We start from the raw sequence: 22,170 nt of genomic DNA on the forward strand, positions 1-22,170 counted from the left end.
GTGAACATCAACAAGTCTGAGATGCAAGTACATTCAGCTGACGAGTCTCAAATAGGACGAAACGCGCGTCAAACTGGGTTCCACTGCTAACTACTATCCATCTTTGCTTACCATGCTTGGGAATTTAGGCTATATCGAGGCAATACGCACAGTATGCACATATGGCCAATAAGAAATTGACCAGTTGCAGTCCTTAACATCAAGTGGAAGATTCAAACATACAACACCAAGTGAATTTACATAAATATGGTTGTTTATTTGATCTATAATTACTGACACATTATTATTATACAACTCTATGAAAAAAATTATTCAGGATGTTTTAGTAAGAAAAAGCTGAATAAGTCAAATCTCTTATTGACAATCCTCCGTATACGTAGTACTGAATCATTATACATGAAATCCAGTAGCACTGTCGAAAGGTGATCAGTTTTAAACAACTGCGGTTAATTATCTATGACCCCATTGCCGAAGCAAGTGGCTATCAGGACTCAGTAGCCAAGTGGATAATTTGATGGCGTTTGAAGCGAAATGTGCTGGGTTCGAGTCCCAGAGTGAACATCAACAAGTCTGAGATGCAGGTACATCCAGCTGACGATTCTCAAATAGAACCAAACGCGCGTCAAACTGGATTCCACTGCTAGCCACTATCCATCTTTTCTTATAACGCTTGTGAATTAAGGCTATATCGAGGCAATACGCACAGTATGCACATATGGACAATAAGAGACCGACCAGTTGCAGCCTAAATATCAATGGGAAGATTCATAGAAACAATACTAAGTCAATACATTGTAATTGGATGAATTATGGGAAAGAGAAGCATAATACCGTAAATTCTAGACAGATTTTAAATATTTGGTGGTTCTATAAGTTCTCCACAGAGGGAAGAAACAAGAACATATTTAAACTATTTGATAAGTCATTTAATTAAACGCTAGCTTCGGTTCCTAAGCTCTTCTAGTACCCACGAGGCTGAATCTATACAGCGACTCGAACACGAAAGAAAAGGTGCGAAATAGAGGAGAAACCCATTACTACAAGGTTCGTTTATGTACAGAAAATCTAGGGTATTTATAGTATTTTACATGACTTTGGGCTCCCGGAAAATTCGGAACGCTACTAAACATAGTAACAGTATAGATAACTATCCAATCAGAAATGTGACATGTGACTTTTCACTTTCTGGATGTTTCCGACGAAACTTCTATTGAATGATGATTGGATAAGATGTTTCTCAAAGTTTTCAGAGCTTTTTTTGACTTTTTTCGAGGAATTTTCTGCATCTCCTCAACACTCTTCTTTGTAGTTGTAAATTATCTGTCTTTTCAAATCCTTATAAGGACTCAAATCGATTCTTAAGTATCCCTACATTGTTCTAAGTTGAGGTTGCGAGTCAGATACAAGGAGTTGATAGTAAAGATTTTTGTCCTAGATTGACATCAGTTATAATCCAAAATTACACTGCAACCATATGTATGAAAATGTAAAAAAGCTTTGTTTCAGAATAAGGCGTTCACAGTCAAAATTCAAAACTTTACCTGTAGCTCTTCTAGAGTTACTGCCGGTCTCCAGCCCGGGTAAAAGAGGAGAGTTGGGCGACCTCAACCCGTATAAAACTAACTCGCTAGAAAAAACGCTAACCAGAAATAACGCTAATCATAATTCAATGTTAGTGTCGATTTATCTACTTTATGTAATCTACACAAATGAACATTTGATACTCTAATCATTATCATTTTACTCTGTGGTAATATACTGGAATTTTCGATCACCGTTTTAAACGTTTTAAGCGGTATACAAAAGTGTTAGTATCAGGACGAGAATAAATGAAGGGTTACCATTAGAAAGTACTTATGGTCTAATATCAAACATATATTCTTATTTTATCGTGGATGAGCATAGCTGTGGAGTCCCATAATAGGACGAAACAGCCGTCTAGTGCTTCCAGATTTTCTATGGTGGTCTAGATTCAATTGACTCATGGTTTCAACTACATAAAATTACTAAAATCTCCACAAAACCTTCTTCTGATAATGACCATATGCTCACTAGTGACTGACTCCATGAGGTATTACCCGGAGTTCTAGTGAGAAGCAGTAACGAGTGCAATTCAACTAGGTCTGTTTCGAGATAGTGACTCACTGAAGACAATTGGTGAACGGTTGCTCAAACATCGTGGATTGGTTGAAGTTAGACATTAACACCGTTGGATGCCAACCGGCTCAGTGTTCTATCGGTCAAGTGCATTGGCGCGGGAGTGGTGGGTCCTGGCTTCGAATCTCGCGAGGCGGGATCGTGGATGCGCACAGCTGAGGAGTCCCACAATAGAACGAAACGGCCTTCGAGTGCTACAGGTTTTTCATGGTGGTCTAGCTTCAATTGACTCATGATTTCAACTATGATCTTGTGGATTGGTTATTTTCTATTTATAGTGTGATACGGTCTGATTTGTTTGTATGTAAACTGCGTTCGTCTGAAATACACGATTCATGTCGTGGAGGGTGATATTGACGTTCGGGATTGAACCAGCTAGGTTAGGTAAGAAGTTATTATCTCAGTGAACCAACAAGAACTCTAGGCTGTTCACGTAGGTTAATATTTTATTAATCTGACCGTATAAGTCGGTGCCTCTCATTGGCGGTCGTATTGTAGTGAACGAGAACAGAAGCGGAGACAATCAAACGTATTTGAACACACCATATATTGAATACTTCATTTTCAAAATATCAATCAATTGCCTCAAACTTCATTATTCCTTCGTTTCCACATCAATCATCCTTTGTTCTCATTCTCTTTTCTGCGAACTTCTTAACCTTCTGCCATCAGACAATCCACTTTCGATTGATAATACATACTACTTATATCTATCGAAATCAGTAGCACACACCACAGTGTCACAGGATACAGTTATTCGTACATAAGGCATAATAGAAAGCATTTCTACGGCTTCGCATCCTTAATATTTTAATTTCGCGTATAGACCTAATAGTCGCCTTTATTATACTAGTCGATCAATCGTCATACCGGAATTTTACTTGAAATGCTTTTATTATCTTTAGTTTTTTTGGTTAATGGTTAACTCACAGTATATAACCGACAGCTTCGTCCACAGTCCCAAGTGAAGTTCCTTCATGTTTCAGAATCATGATTCATAATCCCTGAATATAAACTATCAGTCATGATGTAAATGTATTTTATTGAAATTTCACATACATATTCACCCTATCGCTCAAGCAGTTGGCTATCAGGACTCAGTAACTAAGTCGATAACTTGATGGTGTTTGAAGTGAATGGTCTTGGGTTCGAGTCCCTGAGTGAACATTAACTCTGAGATGCAATCGCGTCCAGCTGACAAGTCTCGAATAGGACGAAACACGTGTCCTGCATTCCACTGCTAGCCACCATATATCTTTGCTCATAATCCACATACAAATGTTATTCAATTACTTAAGCATATCTTAATACAAATCAATATAACATGGGTAATCTATATTAAACTGAAAAAACTTAACATCGTGTTACTATGAGAGGATGTTGCTATGGTAATAATTTCTAAGAGAAATTATAAATATACCATCTTTTTTGGGTTTTTTTTATTGAATTATTGTATACAATGTGTCATTCGAATAAATTAAAGTCTTTAATTAAATCACATGGATAATTGAAGTTGCTTATAGACAGTTCTTTGTTGGTGTTTTTGTTTTTGTTTATTAATTATGGTATGAATGACGATAGACATTAAGTTGACAATGAAGGAATTAGAATAAGAAGAATTGAAGTTTTTGAAAGTGGAGTAGATTTTTTTTCTTTTCTAGGTTTAATTCAGAAAGAATATATTAACCCGTGTGTTGGTGGGTGGCCTATGCCCTTCCAACAGGCTGGAAAGCAGGATACCTGATGAACATATCAATGAAAGGCGATCTCAGCAGGTATGAGAACTATAGAGGCATCACTCTTCTCTCAATCCCAGGAACAGACTTCAACAGAATGAGGGACTACGTAGACGCCAAACTTCGAGATCTACAGACTGGATTCAGTAGAGATCGATCGTGTACAGACTAAATCGCAACTCTACGGATGATTGTGAAACAATCAATTGGATGGAATCCATCACTTTACATCTACTTCATTGACTATGAGAAAGCATTTGATAGCGCGGATATGAAAACGCTATGAAGACTTCTTCGATACTATGACGTGGCTGAGAAGATAGCCAATATCATACAGAATCCCTAGTATGGATTAAAATGCAAAATCAGTCATGGAGGACAACTCACCGACTCATTCGAAGTAAAGACCGGTGTCAGGCGAGATTGTTTACTCCCACCCTTTCTCTTTCTGCTGTTGATCGACTGGATTATGAAGATGTCATCATCTGAGGGGAGCATGGGAAACAATGGATACATTGGATATCTAGGATTCAGCTGGACGATTTAGACTTCGCAGATGATCTGGCTCTTCTATCACAAACGCAACAACAAATGCCGGAGAAGACGAACAGTGTAGCAGCAGCCTCAACAGCAGTAGGTCTCAATATAAACAAAGGGAAAAGCAAGACTCTCCGATATAACACGACATCCATCAATCGAATTACACTTGACGGAGAAGCTTTGTGGGATGTGAAAACCTTTACATATCTGGGCAGCATCAGTGATGAACACGGTGGATCTGATGCAGATGTGAAGACGCGGATAGGTAAAGCGAGAACAGAATATTCACAACTTAAGAACATCTGAAACTCAAAACAACTGTCTGTCAATCAATACTAAAGTCAGAATTTTCAATACAAATGTCAAAACAGTTCCACTGTATGGAGTGGAAACCTGGAGAACTACGAAAGCCATCATCCAGAAGTTACAGGTGTTTGTTAACAGTTGTCTACGCAAAATACTTAGGATCCGTTGGACAGACACTATCAGCAACATTCTACTGTGGGAGAGAACAAACCAAATTTCAGAGGAAGAAGAAATCAGAAGGAGCGCTAGAAGTGGATTGGACACACATTGAGGAAATCATTCAACTGCGTCACAAGACAGGTCCTCACATGGAATCCCGAAGTCAAGAGGAGAAGGGGAAGACCAAAGAACACATTACGCCGAGAAGTGTAGACAGACATGCGAAGAATGAACATCGATCGAATAGATCTAGAAAGGAATGTTCAGGACAAAGTGGGTTGGAGAATGCTGGTCGTTTGCCTATGTTCCATTGCGAGTAACAGGAGTAAGTAGGTATCAGTTTATTATAGATTTCAATATTATACACATTTAGATGTTTACATTCAAAGTATATACTATACCACATAGATAGACCATTGTTAATTTGTTGTCGTAATGCTGAGTTATGATAACCCCTCCTTTTTAACTATATCCTTTAGTTCGAGCCTTTTCGAATGAATATTCGAAATTATTACTGTTTGATTCAACAAAGTAAGATATAATGATCATAACATGCCATTGAGATACCTTCTAAGATTATTCTCATCTATGGGAGTACATAAATTAGAGTATACAAAATATCATTGCTTATGGATGCCATTGTAAACCACTATTCAACTTTCACAATTGATTGATCACTGGTAGGTAATCAATATCATGTGTGTCTAGTCCCTCTTAGTACAGATCGAATGCTATCGATCGATTTGCAGTGTGACCACCAGTTCAGGTGATTCGACACTGCGTGCACTATGTTGAGATAAGATGGCGGTTGGAGGTGGTCAACAGGAAACCCTGAACCCGGGTTTTGTGCTACTCGGCACTCGTCTGCAAGGTGTACCTGTAATCTTAAGGGAACTGGTGTCCCCTGACAGATTCGATCCCGTGTCACCCAGCTTCACGGTCAGAAACATTACCACTGAGCTATCCGGGCCGCGATCGCACTCCTATAGGATTGAGATGTAATCACAATCCATTGTAATCTTACTATTCACTTTGTTTTTTTGGATGCTTATTACTGAATAACATTTTTAAGATAATCTATACAGAATGTAAATACATCAAGAGACTGATCAATTACAATCCATAATGGCACTGAGAAGTATCAAACATCGATAACAAAACACCTTCACATTAATAGAATCTATATTTACTTATAAGCAAAGATGGATAGTGACTAGCAGTGGAATACAGAACGCACGTTTAGTCCTTTTTGGGACTCATCAGCTGGATGTACCTGCATCTCAGAGTTGATGTTCACTCTGGAGTTCGAACTCAGTATCTTTCGCTTCAAACGCTATGGCGTTGAGAAGATTCTATTGGAAGATTCAAACAAACCATACTAAATGTATATTTACTTATATTTACAAAAGGAGAACAGTTTTCATTTTGAAGATGAGCTGTAGTATTTACCTTTGGTCTACACTTTATAAATTCACTTAGTATTGTTCACTTGAATCTTCTCATTGATGATTAAGACTACAATTGATTAGTCTCTTTTTGGCATATATACATCCTGTGAGGATTGTTCATTGCATAAGAAAATGAATATTTAGACTCAGTGGCTAAGTGGATAACGTGATGGTGTTTGAACCAACGGTACTGAGTTCGAGTTCCGGAGTGAAAATCAACTCTGACACGCACGTACATCTAAATGAGGAGTCCTAAATAATAAGCTCATAAAACGCTCCATGTGATATATCGACTGTCTATAACCTTAAAATATCGCTCTCTTCAAGATAAACAACAACGTAACGGATTTATTGTTTTTGATCTTCACTTATGAACATACACATATCGAATATAACTTAAAGACTTTAAATAAGGTGGAAGTACATTTCTACAGTTATATAAGTTATATAATATACCCTAATGGACCATGGTAATCTTGCATTGGTTTTCAGGAGAACCGGACACCATCTAGACATTCACGCGGCAACCCAAAAAGTACAGCTCAATCCTGCCCTATAGGAGAACCAGACACCAAATAGGCTTCAATGCTACAATCCGAACAGTACAGCTCAATCCTGTGGCGCAACCACTCAGGTACCAAGCACCCTCTTCGACCATTCGCACCATTCACATCACGTGTATAACTATTTTGATCAGTGATCGGAAATGTAAAAGAAGAAAACGACAGCTGAATGTATCATTATGAAAATGTCTTTATTTGAAAATAAGGAAAATACTCGAAATGATTCAGCAGTTAAACATATATCAAACTATATTGTCAAAAGATACTTTATTATTTGAAGTGGACATTTCTTCAGCTACTTCCGGGACAGTAGTTAATTCAACAGAAACAACTATCTTTTGATTTCCATTCGGATACTTATTGGAACATGATGATTCTACTCCTCGATTATTCAATGAATTTATATCTAAACTTTCTATACTTGAATTCATTGATACTTGTGTTTCATGTTTTGGCAAAGGTGATGATTCTTGTTCTCTATGTATCGTATATAAAACAACCGATGATCCACGTGGTCTTGGTTGTATTGAAAATCGATATCTAGGTAATGCAGATAAACGATTGGCTTCAGCTAATGCCATCTGTTGTTGATGATGTTGATAACTACGATAATTACCTAAATGATGTCGAATCGCTAATATCATCCATATAGTCAATAATAGAACTAAAAGCACGGCTAATCCCCATAAACCAAACACTTGCCATGAATAAGGATTCAATTCAGCATAACCAAATGCACCAATCACACAAAAATATACACCAATATAAGTAGCTGGTGTAAGTAATATCATACATATAATATCAGCTATTAAATGTCTTCGTGTTCTCTCCCATCTTAACCAATCACGAAAACTTCTTATTTCATTGCTGAAACGTCTAATCTGATTCAGAGTGGAGAATTGGGATGAATGTCGTTTCGATGGTGTCATGATATAAGCATAACCACATAGTTCACAATTAGGTTTACCTGAGGTTAATAACCATTTCTCAAGACATTTTCTATGTACTAAACCAACGGTACCTTTACATCGACATGGTGATAATAAACTTTCTGTTTCATTATTATGATCATTTTCATCTAAACATATTCTACAACGAAATATCATTAAACTTGTCTCATTTGATAATGGATTATAGGTATGAGAGATTTTAGTTGGTTTGACAAGTTCATTATTAACAACTTCGGAGAATTCATTGGCATAGTTTCCATCGTCATCATCATCATCATCTTCATCGTCGTCGTCGTTATCATCATGACAACTTCCTTGATTATAAGAGGAAGGTGTACTGGAAGTCATTCTTGGTGAACAATTTGAATGATCTAACTCTTCAATGATATTATTATTAGTAGTAGGAGTATAAGTAGTATTAGTAGTAGTATAAGTAGTAGTAGTAGTAGTAGTGGGAGTATTTTGAAATGAAACATTTAAAGCAAGTCTTGGTGCACCAATTAATGCTAAATTGAATAAAGATCCTTTATGTAATGATTTTGTAGTAGATTTATAAAATGGTGTTGATGAAATTGGTTCTTTATGAATTGGATCTAGATCATTTTCATTCAATAACTCTTCATTGAATTTAGATAGATTCTCTTTCTTTACAAATAATATATTGTCTTCATTGAATTTTAATGAAGGTCTTGGAGCATTTAAGACATATTCATCATTATGATCATCTTGATGATCAGGATCATTGTTGAAGGATCGTGGAGCACACTTCAATTTATTGATTTTTGGACTTGTATATTGTTTATCTTTATGATGAATTAATAATGTATTCTTGATTGGATAGATGGTTGAATATCTTCTGATAGAAGATATTTTGATATTATTCTTATTTAAATAAACTGAAAGAGATGTACTTTGATATGGACTGATGGTTATCCCTGGATTAGTTATCTTCATTAGATATATGATCTGATGGATTCTGGTCAGGGATCTTATTCATGTTTTAGGATGGATTATGTTCCCTTCTTTCGTTTTTGTTTCCTCTTTTTTAGTCGTCGTCCACGTCGTCTTCTTCTCCTTCTCCTTCTTCTACTTCTTTTTTATATCCTGGATGAGTTGTATTCATTATTTGTTTGTATTGATTTAGGAATCAATGATCTTATAGGATCTGTATGTGTGCGCACGTGCGTGCGTGTGTGTGTGTGTGGATGTGAGTAATATTCAATTTTGAGTGCATCTCAACAAAGTTCATTCACCCCTACTTGTTTGTTTCTCCTTTCAATTTGGTGAAAAAATCGATTACTTGATCGATAATTGATTGAACGATAAATCCCATTACAGATTATTCATATGTATCATGATAATATTATATGCCTATGTTAAGCCTTTATAACTTATTCTAGCTTTTGGACAGTACAATTTATTCATTAGTAGTCATGTAGTAAACGAGAAGATGAATTGGGGACAATCGAATGTATTTGAGTACAAAATATCTCAGTAAAATCTGAGAACCATATTTACTTACTTACTTACTTACACCTGTTACCTTTCGTGGAGGAGCATAGGCCACCCACCAGCATTTTCCATCCAACTCTGTCCTGTAAAATCCTTTCCAGTTTTTTGCAGTTAACATTCATCATTTTCATATCTGCTTCTATTTCCTGACACAATGTGTTCTTTGACCTTCCTCTCTTCCGCTTCCTTTCACCATTCCAAGTAAGGGATTGCCTTGTAATGCACATTGGTGATATCCTTCATGTATGTCCGATCCACTTCCAACGTCTTTTCCTAATTTACTCTTCAGCTGAAAGCTAGTTTATCCTCTTCCATAAAACGCTGTTGCTGATAGTATCCGGCCAATGGATGTTGAGTATTTTGCGTAGACAACTGTTTATAAATACTTGTACCTTCTTGACGATGGATGTAGTAGTTCACCACGTTTCAGCTCCGTACATTAGAACTGTCTTGACGTTCGTATTGAACATTCGCACTTTGAAGTTAGTTGACAGTTGTTTTGAGTTCCATATGTTCTTTATTTGTAGAAATGCTGCCCTTGCTTTGCTAATCCTCGCCTTTACATCTGCATCCGATCCTCCCTGCTTATCAGTGATGCTTCTCAGGTACGTGAATGTTTCGACCTCTTCAAGAGTTTTTGTGTATGTTGAGGCCTATTAAAGAACCATACAGTAAATAGTTTATTTCAAACTATCAATCGATTGTCTCGATCTTCACTGTTACTTCTGTAAATATAAGTCCATCGTCTCTGATTTCATTGTTCATGCATTTTCATACAAACTGCGCTTCGTTTCTGTTCTTTCGTTATCCATCTTCTGCTGAAATACATTCTATGCTTGATCATCACCATATACTACTTATGTGGATATAAGTAACCTAACACTACAGTCATATTTTTAAAATTGGTAATAATTGGCTTATTCATCTTGACTGTTTTTATGTAAACGTATGCATCTAGCATTTCTTATATTGCTCATCAAATATTTGATTGTAAATATTGAGTAACATTTGATTACATTGAGTTGGTTTATATACCTTTGTAGGAGGTGTCGAGTTGCGGTTGACTATGATCACCACTACAGCGAACTACTTGCCAGTTATTAGGTTAGATCCTTCCGTAGGACAAATATCAGAAGTGAAGAGAAGGTTGTAGTTAAGATGTATTTGTTGGTGATCTCATGGTATCAAAATAATACCAAGATCGTGCTAAAGTTTTCAAAACGGAACCACTGAGAGTATGAGAGTTCATACAAAGTGACAAAACAACGGATGTTGTCTATCAAGAGTAATTAGGCTCTATGAAGTCTTAGAATTATGAAAGTCCTACCTACTTGTATTCTCAAAGGAAATTGTATTCATTCAGTATGTACAGTTTCAGAAGTGATTTTTCCACGTTCAAAATAGTGACAAATATGATATTGCTGTTTTTAAAGATTGAAGCCGTATTTTATTCCATGTTGTGCAAATGAGCTTTATCGATTTGAAAGTGTGGCTTGATGTAACCTTCTAGTTTTACCACTGTAGGGAGATTCGTAAGCCTTATAAGACTTTCATATCCTAAATCACGGATTGATCTTAGCTAAAACATCATCGGAAACCTGCGTGCACTTGGTAGTTATTTCGTCAGAGTATAAGAATCTGTAAAAGTAAGAAACAACCGTCTTGGGACATGAAATCGAACCCTGGACCTTCCCTTTAATTTGTAAGTTACTACATAACCCAATCAGTTACAACAAAACAATTGTATAGGAAGAACATACAAATTAACTTAAACACGAATTCTTAGAATTTTCGATAACGTCATACATCAGACGCTCCCAAATTGAAACCATTATGAAGACATATTATTGATATTTATAGACAATTGATTCAGTTATAATATGGTTTTCTCATTTATATAAGAAATACAGCATTTAGTAGTTGAGATCATGAGTCACTTGAAGCTAGATCACCATGGAAAACCTAGAAGCACTGGATAGGGGCGTTTCGTCCTAGTATGGGACTCCTCAGTAGTGTACATCCACGATCTCATCATCTCAACTAATAAACTATAATAATATCCACGAAAACCTCCCTTTCATAGAATACAACATTTTCACCATTAAAATATGCATGATTCCAAAGCTTTAAAGATTTCGGTAGATCAAAGGAATTGTTTTATAGTGAAGTTAAATGGATAGATACATCGAATAACAGAAGATCAAGGATGACGTGAAACTTTGTATTGTATTAAATAGTTTTATGATGAGTAATGAATATACTTAATACAGTTTATTCGTTGGTTCTATTTTCATATCTAGGTCATTAATGAACATTGAATATCATCGGGTGAATTCATGAGTCAATTGAAGTTAGACAGTAACACCGTTGAATGCCATTTGGCTCAGTGTTCTAGAAGTTAAGCGCTCGCGCGCGAGACTGTTACGTCCTGGGTTCGAATATCATGAGGCGGGATCGTAGATGTGCACTGCTGAGGAGCCACATACTAGGATGAAAAGGCTTTCCAGTGCTTCCAGGTTTTCTATGGTAGTCTAGCTTCAATTGACACATGAATTCAACTATATTATCTTAATTAGATTGTAATAGTAAGCCTGCTTTTACTTTTTATTTGTATGACCTATTTTAGTAAGGTATAAATGAAAGGTTGAGAACAGTCTATTGTATTAAGATTATTTACTTATTGTAATCTAGATATTTGAAGCAGAATATTGGAAGGTCAAAGAACACATTACACTGGGAAATAGAAGCAGATATGAAAAGGATGAATTACAATTGGAAAGAACTGGATAGGATTGCTCAAGCCGGGGTTGGATGGAGAATGATGGTGTGCGGGTAATAGGCGTAAGTAAGTAAGTATCTGAATGAATAAATCGGTGTGTCCAGAAGTTAGAATAATCCATGTGAGAATGACATAGGACTAGATACTAAATGCTAAGCGATGCCGTCATCATCCCATATCCAGGAATCGAACCCAAGACCTTCGGTTTCATGCACGAACACCTAGATTCTCGATCAGTGAGCTGACCTCTAATGGTTTACATGTTTAAATTCAATCGATTCGCTATATTTCTCGAATTTCATCTATTACCTGCTTTAGATAACTATCTTTCATTCGACGTAGTACATCTTTGAAAATTAGGTCGTTGAAAAGGACTACTTCACTGAATATATTATTTTATGATTTAGATCTGTGTTATTTTCTTAATTTACATCCTCCGTAACAAGGATTGTGGTTATTTTGTCCATTCACATCATCTTCAGCTTATATTCGTCACTCTGTGGTTGGTAACTCGTTTTCATTACCACAGTCAAACGTCACTAACCTAAGAATCTGTATCACTCTTTAGTGATTATTCAAATATTTAGTAGTAACCCCCTGAATGATTAATCGATCATTCTCACACATTTGTAACTAACAATATGGTAGAAATATTCTTCAACAGTGGGTGTCATTTTAATTGAAATCATCATTCATTAGTACTAAACAGAGATCGTTAATCGTCGTTCAGCAGATTCATTCAGCAATGACATTATAATAGATTATTTACTTACTAACGCCAGTTACGCACAATGTAGCATAGGTCGCCGACCACCATTCTCCAGTCCACTCTGTCTCATACTTACATTTCTATTTCTATCCAGTTGTTGTTCATTCTTCTCATATCTGTTTCCATTTCTTGGTGTAATATGTTTTCCAGTCTTCCTCTTCTCTTTTGGACTTAAGGACGCAGTTGGGTGCTTTCTCAATGTGTGTCCTATCCAATTTCAGCACTTCTTCCTGATTTCATCCTCCTCGGGAATGTGGTTTGTTCTCTCTCACAGTAGGTTGTTACTGATTGTGTTTCATCAAGGAACACGAAGTATTTTGCGTAGACAACAGTTAATTAATACATGTACTAATGATCAAAAAGGGTTTTGTGGAGATTTAGTAATTTCATAGTTGAAAGCGTGAGTCACTTGAAGCTAGACCACCATCAAAAACCTGGAAGCACTGGACTGTCTTTTATGGGACTCCTCGGCAGTGAGGACTCGCGAGATACGAACCCAGTACCTACCAGTCTCGAGCCAGAGCCCTTAACCGATAGACCACTGAGCCGGCTGGCATCCAACAGTGTTAATGTCTAACTTCAACCAATCTACGAAATTGAGCAACCATCCACTATTGTCTTCAGTGAGTTACAGTTTTGTTGCTGAGATAACATGGGAATAAACATCGTACACTAGTTATTATATCATCAACTGTCCATTTCATTCCATTATAACCATAGGATTATATCATAACAAAAGAAGATGAAATCAAGATATTCTGAGAAAGTATACAATATATTTTATTCTTTGTATACAATAAAACAATTCACTGATATAGAATATGATGTATTTGTTTGATTTATACAAAATGAACGATCATAATTCATATCCCATAATACTCGACTAGTAAATGCTGAGAGTTGTTTACAATTTTGCATAACAACACAAAATACTAGATAACGATATCTGAAAAAAATATATACAAATTGGTAGTTAGTTAATCAAAGACGGATACTGACTAGCAGTGAAATCCAAGAAGCGTGTCTCGTCCTATTTGGGATTCGTCGGCTGGATGTACCTGCATCCCACAGTTGATGTTCACTCTGAGACTCGAACCCAGTAGCTTTCGCTTCAAACACCATCGCGTTATCCAGATGACGAGTCTCAAATAGGACGAAACGCGCGTCAAACTGGATTCCACTGCTAGCCAATATCCATCTTTGCTTATAATGCTTGTGAATTACGGCAATATCGAGGCAATACTCACAGTATACACATATGCCAATTAGAGACTGACCAGTTGCAGTTCTAACAAATCGATGGGAAGATTCAAGTAAACAATACTAAGTGAAGTTAGTTAATCATTTAACAACTGTTCAATGGTGAGTTATTATTGTAAGGACGGCTGACGAAGGAACTCGAGGTAGCTCTAAGAAGCTCATAAAGAAAAGAAGATATTTTATTCAATCAACTTTCGTAAGAAAATTCTAGAATCTCTACATGTAGCTTCCCTAGTGGACAAATGCTAAAAACTACTGTATGTGGATCGGATGACCGTAATGATGATTTCGCTTTTACTAAAAACTAGAAATACTTAAGAGGTTGTACAATATTTGACATTCGTCTTCTGTCTTCTCATTTACAACTTGGAGAGTCCTAGCGTTTGAATGCTCAAGTTGTACGCGGTATATTAAGAATCTAAGCTCTAGATAAAACAACTGGCAATCAGGATGGGATTCGAACTCACGAGGGGAAACCTCACATGGAATCCTCAAGGACAAAGGAGAAGAGGAAAACCAAAGAACACATTACTTTGAAAAATGGAGAGAGATATGAGAAAAATCAACAAAAGTTGGATAGAACTAGAAAGGAAGGCCCAGGACAAAGTAGGTTAGACGATGCTGGTCGGCAGTATATTCTCCATTGTGAGTAACAGGCGTATTTAAGTAAATAAGTAATTCTACATGAAATATTATTCTATAGCTAACAGTTTTTTGACGAACAATCAATTCGATCTATTCATTCTATTCATTGAAACTGTTTTCAAATTTAGCTTGTCAGTGAACACATTGAATGTCATCTATTTGTGCCCCGTAATTCCTTCCATTTTAAGGCGATTTCTTCAAATGAACTAATGATGATGTATTCAATCAGTACCACTCTTATGTCAATCAAATATTTGATATATACTATTGATATGATTTCATTTATTAGGGGAAATATGTTTGTAGCCGACCTTCTATTTACTAGATGATGTAACTAGTTTTATTTTTCAGTTCCACAATCGAAAGTGTACGCTACATATATGTCTTAGGTAAAGAGGAAACAATTGTCAAATATAGAGATGACTTCCTTAGGAAGTTATTGATTCTAAGATCAAATCACGATAATGTAATCACTGTCATCGTATACCGTAAACCAATAACTACAGAGTGGGAGAGAATGATCAAAGCTTCAGTTTAGAGCAGACAGGTAAAATATCGATCTCTTTTTCGGGTAATATCTACCAAGAAGGATTATGGCAAGTAAACACATTTATATGTTGATCATATTGATTTTTTTCACTTTTCCGGTTATGGTATCATTCATAAGTCACTCAGTCAGCTACAACGTAGGACGAGGCACATATATACATCGGTCAAAATTGCCATATCTCACTCATTAACACAACAAGATGAACACCGAATTCATAGAAATATTTAATTTAATGGTGGTAATATATAAAAGAAACATTGTACATAAGGATATAGTAAAGGAAGAAAGACAAATATGAAGCAATTTTAATCTCAAGATTTAAGGGAAGACAAAGAGTGTATACACCAACGCCACTGTGATCGATTCTGAGCCATGTCACACAGAGTCTCCAATCATTGGTTACGATAATCGCGCGGAAACCAACCAAGTAGTCTGTATCTACCGACATGGCTCAGACTAGAAGTTAGTGACTTCAAGCACTGATGCCACGTTTTGGTTTGGTCACTCCTAACTTTCTTCCAACCATTGCCAATACTAGTCAGCATTGCGCGTCGTGGTAATCGGTGTTCAGGCATACGTAACACGTGGTCCAACCATCTCAGTCGATGAAGATTCACAACCTCATCAACTGATTTACCATCACTCCCTAATACCCTGCATCTAACCTCACTATTACTTACCCGCTAATCCCTGCAGATGAGAGCAATATTTCTAAGACATCTGTAATCAAGTACTAGTAACTTACGAGTATCTTCTACTCTTAATGGCTAGGTTTCGCAGTCAGTCATAAAGTAGAACAGAGCGAACTGCTACACAGTATACTCGTCACTTAGCCATAGGTGACGTATCATTCATTCCTAACTATAAATTTCATTATAGTGCATAACGAACTAGAAAGGATTGCCCAGGACAGGGTTGGATGGAGAATGCTGGTGAGCGGCTTATGCTCCTCCATGAGGGGTAACAGGCGTAAGTAAGTAAGTAAGTATAAAATTTAAACATGTAACTGTTATTCAAAAGTAAGTAACATAAGTGAAAACAATAGTATCATCATTATTAAAGAGAGAGGAATTATTATTAAACTAACCTTTCTTCACCATGAGCTTTAAGCATTGCTTTAATTTCATTTGTCAATGTAATACATAAACGATTAGCTTTAAAACGTTCATATAATAATGGAAGTGATTCAATACGTGATTCAAGTAATTGTTCTATTCTAGGTTTTATACTACTTATATTGAATATTTCTTTTGGACCTAATTGAAATGTTGGTAGATAATTGATTAGATTGTATGATGCTGGACTATAAGAAGCTAGATAAATCGAGATCAAAAAGAAGGAACACGTGAAAAGTAGGATCATTTCATTCCTGGTCTTAAAATATATAGAGTACTGGTACTGAAAACTCCGCCTGTAGCCCTTCTAGAGTTACTGCCGGTCCCAAGCTCGGGTAAAGGAGAAGGGTTGGGCATGGGGTTAGCGACCCCATCCCGTAGAAAAGCTAACTCGCTAAAAAAACGCTAACCAGAAGAAATAATTCAAACCATTTAAACTCTGCCCTGGGAGTTGAAGGAATAATTATGACGTCTCATGATGAAAGCCGAAATTCTTCGGAAGTCACGAGACCGATGCACCTTCTAACAACCAGAGCAAAACGCTTTATAGGTACATGGAACGTCCGGACAATGTGGGAGACAGGAAAGACCAGTCAAATAGCAATGGAAATGAGGAGATACAACTTGACAGTACTCGGAATCAGCGAAACCCATTGGACACAAACTGGACAACAAAGGCTAGGTACAGGAGAGATGCTGCTGTACTCCGGTCACGAAGGGGAAAATGCTCCATACACTCAGGGAGTTGCTCTAATGCTGTCCAAAGAAGCACGAAATGCACTTGTGGGATGGGAGCCTCACGGATCCAGGATAATCAAAGCATCATTCAGAACAAAGAAGCAAGGGATCACAATGAACGTTATCCAATGTTATGCACCCACCAATGATAGCAACGACGATGATAAAGATCAGTTCTACGAAAGGCTGCAATCAATTATAGAGAAGTGCTCACGAAAGGACCTCACCATCCTGATGGGAGATCTAAATGCTAAAGTTGGAGTGGACAACACAGGATATGAAGATGTAATTGGACGACATGGACTAGGAGAAAGAAATGAAAATGGGGGAAACTTGCAAACCTATGTGAATTCAACAAATTGGTTATAGGCGGCACAATATTTCCACACAAGCGCATACACAAAGGTACATGGATCTCACCGGACCAAACCACAGAGAACCAGATAGATCACATCTGTATCAACAAAAAATTCCGAAGTTCAATGGAAGATGTGAGAACCCGGAGAGGAGCTGACATAGCCCCATTGAATCCACCGGACATCGAAGCAGCACACACTGACCTTCTTGTAGATGTCACTCCACCAACGATAGAAGAAGAAAAAATGGCAATCAGACTAATCAAAAGTGAGAAGGCGGCAGGACCTGACAATATACCAGCTGAAGCACTGAAGTCAGACATTGGATTAACTGCAGACATGCTTCACCTTCTATTCAAGAAGATTTGGGAAGAGGAACAAGTGCCAACGGACTGGAAAGAAGGATATCTCATCAAGATACCAAAGAAAGGAGATCTAAGCAAATGTGAGAATTACAGAGGCATCACACTGTTGTCAGTTCCAGGAAAAGTTTTCAACAGAGTGCTGCTGAATCGGATGAAAGACGCAGTAGACGCCCAACTTTGAGATCAACAGGCTGAATTCCGTAAGAATCGGTCGTGCACAGACCAGATTGCGACACTACGGATCATCGTTGAACAATCAGTTGAGTGGAACTCATCACTATACATCAACTTCGTTGACTATGAGAAGGCGTTTGACAGCGTGAACAGGAGAACATTATGGAAACTTCTTCGACACTATGGAGTTCCTGAAAAGATTGTCATCATTATCCAAAACTCATACGATGGACTACAGTGCAAAGTCATGCATGGAGGACAGCTGACAGATGCATTTCCAGTAAGGACCGGAGTCAGACAAGGCTGTCTACTCTCCCCATTCCTCTTCCTTCTAGTGATTGACTGGATTATGAAGAATTCGACATCTGAAGGGAAATACGGAATACAATGGACAGCTCAGAATCAATTAGATGATTTGGACTTCGCAGATGACGTAGCCCTCCTATCTCATACACACAAACAAATGCAGATGAAGACAGCAAATGTAGCAGCTGCCTCTGCATCGATAGGCCTCCACATTCACAAAGGAAAAAGCGATATTCTCAAATGCAACACGGAGAACACCAACCCAATCACACTTGATGGCGAAACTCTGCAAGAGATGGAAACATTCATGTACCTGGGAAGCATCGTTGATAAACAAGGAGTATCAGATGCAGATGTAAAGGCGAGGATTGGCAAAGCAAGGACAGCATTTTTACAATTGAAGAACATATGGAACTCAAAACAACTGTCAACTAATTTCAAAGTGAGAATCTTCAATACGAATGTCAAGACAGTCCTACTGTACGGAGCTGAAACGTGGTGAACTACTACATTCATCGTCAAGAAGGTACAAGTATTTATAAACAGTTGTTTACGCAAAATACTTAACATTTACTAGCCGGATACTGTCGAAAATAAACTTTTATGGGAGAGGACAAACCAGCTTCCACCTGAAGAGTAAATTAGGAAAAGACGTTGGAAGTGGATAGGACATACACTAAGGAAATCACCAAACTGCATCACGAGGCAACCTCTAACTTGCAATCCTGAAGGGAAGCGGAAAAGAGGAAGGCCAGAGAACACATTGAGTCGGGAAATAGAAACAGATATGAAAAGAATGAATTTTAACTGGAAGAAACTGGAAAGGATTGCCCAGGACAGGATTGTAATTAATTAATTTTTAATTAAAATACATTCGATTGCCTCCACTTGTGTTCTCGTTCACTACACTTGTGCCTAATGGAGTACATTTCAACATAAAATGTGTTACATTTTTGTGTATTGAAATGTTGCATAGTAGGGGTATCACTGATATACAGATTACTTAATAACTATTAAACTAAACTCATCTATAAGTGTGTGTGTGTGTACATATATAAAATACACTGAATATTCACACAAACAATGTTAACATTTGTAGCCAATAATATGGTGTAAATATTTGTCGACAGTGGGTGTCATTTTAGTTTACTGTACAATCATAATCCATCAGAATTAAACAAACATCGTCGTTGATCACTCAACATATCTAACGGTACATGTGAAAGGAATAGCATCCGGACAAGCTTTGGGAAATGAATTCGACACTGACCGTAAACAGTGTTGTAGCTTAAGATCCAACACATTGTTATACAGTATATTGACTGTTTAGGATAAGAATATATAGCCACTTAACGTAATTATTACCTACTTACTTACTTACGCCTGGTACCCTCTGTGGAGCAGCATTAGCCGCACTAGCGTAATTATACGTTATACAAATAACTACTCACAGTATATCAAGAAGGTTATTTTGGATACGATCTAAAATGTTAAACGGTAAAACAACTTGCGCACACAGTAAACATGATCGGATTTGACAAATAGTAGATTCTATTATAAATGAAGATTAAGAAAACTTACATAATCTACTGAATGTACTCAAACGTCTTTGATGTTTCTCATCAGTCAATGTCGATAGAAATTTCCGTGTGATCCGTTTAGCAGCTAGAATACCCAATAGTGATAATGGTGGTCGATTAGTGTTTATCAATGATGTTAGAGAAGATGATGATGATTGAGTATTTTGACTAATCTTCCTACTAGTGATGCCAACTGTTGGATGATCGATGTCACGAAAAGTCAATATTTTATTTGTTTCGACAGCAGATGTTGGACCATTGACTGAAGCATTGAGACAGGATATTGGTGAACGATTTGGACAACTGACTGGAGTTTGTGGTTGAGATTGTTCACTGACTGTGTGAATAAGATGATAGTAAATTTATTTGACGTACAGTAGTGAACAGTTTTAATGTACTACTGATTGTTATATGAATAGTATAAATGAGTGCTCTACATTTGACAAAAAATGGGTTCAGTTCCATACGGTGTGAAAACGTTTTTCCTGTTAGAGTGAAACTTCGTTCAATGCAACGAATCGTTTGGCCAGTTGAACGTCCTGTCACATCGTCATTCATTCGTTTCATTTCGTTGTAATTGCTAATATATCGACTTTTATGAGTCACTATCATCTGAACATACGATTCACAGCAATCCACCAAATCGTTGGCGAATTTTCACAAGTATGTGACTTACTTCCATTACGATATTTAGTTATGTAATTTATCCATATTCGACCAACGTCGAATGTCAGTTCGATACGCTTAAATGTTTAGAATTGAATTACAGACAAATATTCAAGTTTCTTCGATAGCTGACGAACACTTGGAAGCTTCCTACGGTGATTTAATGACATCAAATTTCTGTTGTTCTCTCCAACAATTCTTACTGACGTTTTTTTCATCTTAACTAGCCAAATGTGAAGTCAATAGATTCAACTCAATTTAATTCTTAATCACAATTATGTCATCACCTATTCCCATGTTCCACACAGTGTTGTTATTACTGTAATCGATTTTGTGTAAACTACCCTTGGATAAGATGCTTTATGATGAGTTGTATCATTGTTGCATGATGTCACTTCGTTCAACTAAAAACTTATAGAGAATTCCATCTGTAATTACGATGGTTCATATATAATAGAGTTTAGAAAGTTCGATGGAAGCCAACAAAATGAAAGGGATGTATGCTGCTCTGTTCAAATAGTTCCAAACTACTTATTGTCGCTTAATATGATATCTGTATTGTAAAATACACAGTTCAAACAAGTCACTTTATTCTCTCTCATAGTAACATGTAGTTGTATTGATCTATAAGTTTACATACAGTGACATGTATACCTTATTCGAAAGTTTAGTTTAACAGTTGTGTTTCTGTATGAGAATGATGAAAGTGAATATAGTGACAAGGGAATATCAACACCTCCGAAATGATATCAAATCTTCTAATTTGGGATGAGATGATAAGTAATCGGTCAACTCATTTTAATAATATAACATAAACCATGTAGTATTTCCCGGAGTTCCACTGAGAAGCAGTAACCTGTGGAGTTCAACCAGGTCTCTTGAGAGATATCAACTCACTGAAACATTGGTGAATGGTTGCTCAACTTCTTGGATTGGTTGAAGTTAGACATTAACACCGTTGGATGCCGACTGGCTTAGTGGTCTATCGGTTAGGTGCTCGTGCGCGAGACGGATAGGTCCTGGATTCGAATCTCGAGAGGCGGGATCGTGGATGTGGACTGCTGAGGAGTCCCAAAATGGGACGAAATCGACGTCCAATGCTTCTAGGTTTTCGATGGTGGTCTAGCTTCAATTGACTCATGATCTCAACTATATAAAATAATCCAATCTGTTTACTGATTATCAGTATATGTGCTATGGTAACTGTAAACCTTATTCGATATCAAGTAAACTGAGTTACATTTGTTACGACAATAACCAACTAATGACCATATTTTCAGATCATCAACATGTTATACAACATGATTCCATTGAACATGCATATTATTTAAGCTTATATTGATAGATATAATCAAGTGTTCCCTTGAAATAAATCTATTCTCCATTTAATCGACTGAAACGTTTTAGATAAACATGAATTTTCATATTTTTACAGGTTCAAATTCTTTTTATTGGTTGATATTATGTCATCAATATAACCTTATATCAGAAGGGGA

The 22,170-nt window shown here is 36.9% G+C and overlaps 1 protein-coding gene across 1 annotated transcript; it reads right to left on the minus strand.

The window, feature by feature from the left end:
• Positions 1-7,076: 7,076 nt before the first annotated feature.
• Positions 7,077-20,575, minus strand: Smp_056700 (membrane associated ring finger 1,8, putative; the record flags this gene model as incomplete). Its single annotated transcript, XM_018790455.1, has 5 exons — positions 7,077-8,089; positions 8,357-8,715; positions 16,462-16,687; positions 20,010-20,345; positions 20,476-20,575. The coding sequence occupies 5 exons, from the start codon at positions 20,573-20,575 to the stop codon at positions 7,152-7,154; spliced, it is 1,959 nt and encodes a 652-aa protein (XP_018646269.1). The 3' UTR covers positions 7,077-7,151.
• Between the last annotated feature and the right edge of the window lie 1,595 nt (positions 20,576-22,170).

Source organism: Schistosoma mansoni (assembly GCF_000237925.1).
Source record: "Schistosoma mansoni, WGS project CABG00000000 data, supercontig 0097, strain Puerto Rico, whole genome shotgun sequence".
NCBI classification, from domain to species: Eukaryota; Metazoa; Platyhelminthes; class Trematoda; order Strigeidida; family Schistosomatidae; genus Schistosoma; species Schistosoma mansoni.